The sequence below is a fragment of the Talpa europaea genome (assembly GCF_964194135.1).
Source record: "Talpa europaea genome assembly, chromosome: 13".
In the NCBI taxonomy this organism is placed as follows: Eukaryota; Metazoa; Chordata; class Mammalia; order Eulipotyphla; family Talpidae; genus Talpa; species Talpa europaea.
In genome coordinates, this window is record NC_140080.1 from 64,389,448 (window position 1) to 64,395,863 (window position 6,416).

A 6,416-nucleotide genomic window follows, 5' to 3' on the forward strand; every position below is an offset into this window, starting at 1 on the left:
ATCTACATTCACCAGTTTTTGGCATCTCTGATTGTTAGGGTTTCAAAAATTACTGTTGAAGGAGCGAATGCTCTGATAGACTGGAGATCCTCCTGGAAGCTGACTCTGCTCTCTGTACTCAATCCTATCATTCGCCTTCCAACTTGTTTGTGAAACAAAATGGCTCTGCGCCAGATAGATCCTTCCAACTATTTTAACAAGACCTGGAACTGAGCCTTTTTCTTTTTTTCCCTCTTAATCAGTCAAGGCACAAGCTTGCTATTGTTTTCCTGGATGGCAGCTGAGTCTTAATTGTGATAACACAGAAAAATCAAGTCTGATCATTTCCAGGACAGTAATAGCTCACATGCATTTGCACTACTGCTTACCAAGCACCACTCTAAGTGCTGTGAAGGCACGTCTCCTCCACTCCTCACTGCAATGCTATGTGAAAAATGCTATTATCCCATTTTACAGATAAGGGAATTGAGGCTTAGAGAGGCTAAGCATTCAGGGTCCTACATTAGATTAGAGATTTTCAAGATTTGTTTGAATGAAAATTTGTACTCTTAACAACTAGGGAAAAAATGATAAAATAAAATTCATAATACATCAATATACTGAAAATAAGCACAACAATTATATAATTAAATTGAAGATGTTTAAAAACAAATATTACGGAATTCTCTGTTGTATAAATAAGTGGATTATAATTTCTCTGTCACCCATTTTTCCCACTTCACCTCCAAAACTTCTTACCTCTACATTATCTTTTATTATCACATGAGAGAATATTTGAGATTTTTTTTTGTAATCTGAAAGCATTTTATTTTTAATAGAAACCCAGGAGAGCTAGGAAGGCATAGAAAGTAGTCCATATCTTAGTCAATTTTAAAGGCCTCAAAAAAGATATGAAAATAACTTAAGAGCTTCCATATATAACTGAAAACTATATGATATCAAACCATTCAGTTTTAAAATCTGTTCTGTTTATAGAGATCTCTGGAACCAAAATCAACTCCTCCAAGTTTCTGTGAGTGACAGTTCAAAATGTCCAAAAGACAGATTTTCCAGTTTTCAACTTAACATCAAAGTACACAATGAGATATTTTCTGATTCAAAAAGAAACTGCCTTTAAAAATGTCTGATGCTCCTGATGTTATTTGAAACACACATGAAAGACAGATACCAGTCTCCTGAGAAAACTATGGAATTACAACCCAGGGCACTAGCCTAGAACAAAGCAAAACCCCAAAAGGAAGTTTTATTAAAGAAGAATAAATCTTCATTAAAATAGTTATCTACAGGAATTGTTTTAAAGCTTATGTTCATTGTCACAAGCAGAGGGGCAGAATTTCTCATGCAAAATTTGTTATGAGACTATGATACTAGCAGACCTTGTGATAATGAGACCTCTGATTCTTCCTCCTTGCCTAAGGTACAGACTGTAGTTTGCAGCAAGTTTTCAAACTACTCACTCATTCTTTTATTAACTCATTCAATAAAAATCCACTGACAGCTTATTATGTAACAACATCTAGACCAGAAGTTATAGGAGGAATTGGGTTATGTATTTTATTATAGTTGGTATCATTAAATATTATAAGTTATAGTAAATTATTACAGTAATATAGAAAACAGTAAATATTATAGTTTATGTAAATGTGAATTAATAAGTTCTGACAATATATTACATATTCTCTAGAAAATATTTATAAGCAATTTCTTTTCATAAGTGTTACTATATAAATTAAATAAATCTAAAGCATCTCTGAGGAAAGCCAAGGAAAGGGAATTAAAAATGGCAACAACTTTTAAAATTATCATATTTATGACTCAGTATTGAATTATCTCTCAGAATAGATTCATAGGGCTTTATTATTTAGAATAATAAAAAAATAGAAATTGGATACAATTATTCTATTTTTATTTTATTTTCCTTAGCAGGCATACACTGTAGTCTATTTCTACTAAAGGAAAACTATTGAATTTCACAATACCAATGTACACCTATTTCTATGATGTTCTAAAACATTGTCTTTAATAATACTATTACCATTATAAACATTATCCATTGTACAATAACTGAGTGTCTCCAATATGTAGCAACTGCCAACTATAATGGAGTACAAGACAAGTACAGCCAGGATCAGCAAACTACTGCTAATGGACCAAATGTGGCCCACTGCCTGTCTGTAAATACAGTTTTATTAGAACAAAACCTAGTCTATTTATGTATAATCTACAAAGATGATCAACAGAGCTGATACATGCAGTAAGAAATGCAAAGTCTAAAATATTTCTTTCTGATTACTTTTTAAAAAAGATTTATTTATTTATGCATACAAGAACTGGGGTATAAGCCAGAGGTGTAGGGAGGTGAAAGGATTCATCAGAGACAGAGTGGGGAGAGCAGAACAGGCAGATTGACTGAAATACACTGCAGAGGGGAGCAGCAGGCAAGACAGGAGAGGTCTCCTGCACCATGTGGGTCCACCCCCTTGGCGGGGATTGAACTGGTGCTGCAGTGGCTGTGAGTGCTTCACAGTGCTGAGGTTTAACCCCTCGCACCACCAGGGAGGCCCCTCTTTCTGATTTCTTAAGGTAAGGTTTGCCACCCTTGCTTTCTAGTAAAGGTATTGAGGATTTTTCCAATCAATTTTGAGTATCAACTAAAATATTAAGAAGGATTAGGAAAAGTTTCAGTATACTCAGCTCCTTTTAGACCTGTGTCCAGTACTGACTGGACATACCAGTAGCAGGATAAATGTTACATTTTAGTAAACATGTTCTCTACAAGGAGTCAGAGCTCAGAAAATGGGCTGCTGTTATTCCCCTAAGATAATGAAAGTTCTAAGTATTGTCCCAAGCCACCAAGCAAATGCCCACCAAAACAGTATCATCATCCTTTCTTTTAGGAGCTAAGGATTTCAGTTGGTGTTTAATTTTTTGTTGTTGGAAATACTGCGACTTCCATAGATCTATAAATATTGCTTGCAGCTTATTTAACTGAAAATGAGCACTATAATTACAATGGGAAAACACAGTCTGTGTCATACCTGTATGTTGTTCTTCAATCCAGACTTGCAAATACATGAAGAGGAGTAGTCCTGCTACTCCAAATACCAGCACCGAGAGGAAGACTTGTTTGGGGTTCATGACCAGTTCAGAAGGCTGCATTTCTTCTCATTTCTGAAGACAAGATTGGTTTTTCCACAGACCTTCAAGATTTTCTCATTGTCTTAGTGCTCATTCCATGAAATCTAGAATTTAAAAAAAAAAAAAATGTACCTTGTAACTTGTTCATGACATTTCTTCCCAAATGTGGTGATAAATATGCAGGATCTCAGTAACAGTGAAGATGAACACTTACTGTAACACTTTGAAGATAGAAGAGACTCTAGTAGATGTCCCTGGAATGGCAATTTTCTATTATGAACCTTTATCTTATCTCAGGAATGTATTAGCCACAGTTAATAAGTAACACACTAACATTTAATTAGGTGAAGAGTGATTAGACTTAAGTCTTTCTGTGTTGTAAAGGGTAATGTAGGGTTCAGGTTACCTTAAGATAATTGTGATGGAAAAGAAGACTAATAGGATGGATTGCTGAAGAAGGAGTTTTGAAAAACACATTCATAGAATGAAGGGAAAAATCACTTCATGTCTTAAAATACATATAAAGTTCAAAAATCTGTCATTTTCATCTGTCATTTTCCTCTCATGAGAAATAATAAAATTCTCCAACTTTTAAAATATCTCAAAGACATACAAAGAAGAATACTGAAAGTTCACAGTTCAAGGTCCCTTCCCCACAAAACACTGGAGAACAGAAACCTCCCTCAGATTACAGAAATCTAGTTCAGTGATAAATAATTTCCTTTATTTAATTGAAAAGACTTTGCTTTAGAACAATCATTTTTAGTAAATCTTGACCTATTTTAAGTCTTACCCTCTATTGAGAGTCTAATGAAAATGTAAACCTCTCCTTAGAAAACTATAAACACACACAAAGTTATGCATAAAATATCATTAGGTTCTCTCACTGAAAACCAAATTAAGAATCCTTATTTCCTGTGAACTAGCGAGCAAAAATGCAGTAGTCTGCATGGTGAACTCACATCATTAGCAACCAGTCTAATGAGGCCAGGGTCATGATTTTATATGGTTTTATATCGGACACAGGCCAAAGACATTGGCTCCCAGAGCACAGACACTGCCTTTAGGATACATGGAATAAACATCTCTTCAAGGTGACGATATTACACACACTGTTGTGTCTAAACATGATCTCTCTTCTTTCCCTCCAAATATGCCTTGAAAACTTCTGGGAGAATAGTCATTTTATGAGGCGTTTGGCAAGGAGTGAGTTAAAAGTTAAAAATTGCTGTGGGAATTTGCTAGGCTTCACCTATTTTTGGCAAACCAATTTTCACACAAACATAGAACTTCAAAGGAAGCCTAAGAGGTCAGAATTAGAAGTGAAATTGGTGGATGATCTTCTTTTTAGAAGAAGGAAATCCACCAAATTGTTAAAAGTATTTAAACAGAACCACCAAAAGAAGTCATTCTACAAACACATTTTAAAATTAGTTTAATTAGTACCAGAAAGGGGCCAGAGGGAAAACAATGGTTGTCAGCATTACCTGAGGCTCTTTCCCAAATCCACTTCTCTGAGTTCCCTGAGGAAGGGGCAACTATTAACATTTTCATAAGTGCTTTTTCAGATTTCAAGCATTTTCTTCATTTTGGTAGAAGAGGAAGTGTTTAGATAAGCAGGGGAACTGAAATTATCATTATTTGGCTTATTTAAGTGAGTGATACTTTGCCCTTACATTGGCTTAAAATTTAAATATTATGGGTTTTCCAAAGAATAGTTCCCAAGGGAGACTTGCAATTTGAGGTATCCCAAAGTTTAATTCCTCAAGAAAAGCTATGAAGAGAAGCCAGTTTTTTTCTTGATGCATCAGTTAAACAATGAACAGATACAATTCCTGGCTCTATAAGAAGTTTCAGGAAACCAGTTAAACCAAATCTACTACTAACAAAGAAATAGTTGTTTACAAAAAGAAAGAGATTTTACAATCTGTCTACATAATTACAACTTCACGCAGAAGAAAGAGGATAAAGAAAATGCATAAATCAGAACAGAGCCACAAACCTGTGGGAATGGGGGGTGTGAAATCCAAAAGAAGAGCTCCTTCGGGGTTGCAGAGGAAAATTATTGCCTATGATGCTGGAAAAAGATTAAGAATTTGCCCTTCCTTTCTTCAGGAGATGTTGCTATATTCCGACATATCCTCCTGGGTAAGAAGTCAGTAGAAAACCCATAATTGTTATTATGGCAGATGTGAGTAGGATTGAGTGATTAAAGCCACAAGGCAGAAAGGCAATCTGGTGTGAAACTGAGAGATACGTTTGATTTTCTCCCATCTCAGTCCATTAACCCAACATTGGCATTAGGAAATGGCTCTCATTAAACAAAGGTGAGGCAATAGGAGCAGCAGTATTGCTTTAAGCAAACCTGAAGGTCAGTTGTGATGGGAAAACACACCTATTTGGTGATCATACATCTAACTCCATGCCTGCGGAAAAAGTGCAGACTACTGGAGATTGAAATTACTTGGAATAATGCTATTTTATGTACAAGCATTATACAAGATTTCCATGGTCAAAGGCTTCATGTATTTTGCACTACTCCTCTCTCTCTCTGCTTGTAAACACAGTACTTTAAACCTAACAGGTACTCAACAATGTGTTGCACTGAACTGAATTTAGAACTCCAATAATGAAATAGAGATAATTGATGAATTTTCCAGTTGTATTTATAATCTTTTGTTCTAATCTCTAAAAGGAAAAATATGGGCTACTGAAATACTGAAAAGAAGGTCATCTGCGATTCTGTTAAAAATACATGTTTATTTTTATTGGCATATCCCACTGATTAATCCCAAACAGCTATGGAATATAAAAGGTCATCTCATTTCCAATACATACAAGTTAATTTTTTAAATAGCGATGGATACCAACAGACGCCTTTAGATAACAATCCCACTCTTGATGTCCCCCTGTTCTTATACCTGCTGTCAGTGACTCAGTTGGCAAACCCAACTGAAAATCTGAGTATCAGAGAACCTCTTATGCAAACTATTTCGGTGAATTACCCAAACCATAGAGCAGGCTAGGATTTTGGAGAAATAGGTGGATCAAGCTCAGGTAGTGTTCTTTCTGAATCTCCCAAAATAATTTTCCTTCCATTCAAAAATGAAAATATTCTTCTATATTTCCTTTCAAAAATATTAAAAATCTAAATTTCATAATTAAGAATTCAATTCACCTGGAATTTACTTTTGGTACATTGTGTGCAATCCATTACATATAACATTTGTCATTTTACTGCTGACATATAATGCTGATTTTGTTATAGCTCAAATTCC

At 34.9% G+C, this 6,416-nt stretch overlaps 1 protein-coding gene across 1 annotated transcript in view; it reads right to left on the bottom strand.

Annotated features, from left to right (window-relative positions):
• Positions 1-3,159, bottom strand: part of CHST9 (carbohydrate sulfotransferase 9) — a gene marked incomplete at both ends in the record, with an annotated part of 212,974 nt that extends 209,815 nt beyond the window's left edge. The window contains one exon of the mRNA XM_084252923.1: positions 3,039-3,159. Coding sequence (XP_084109049.1) covers positions 3,039-3,159 — 121 coding nt within the window. The remainder of the gene's footprint in view (positions 1-3,038) is intronic.
• Between the last annotated feature and the right edge of the window lie 3,257 nt (positions 3,160-6,416).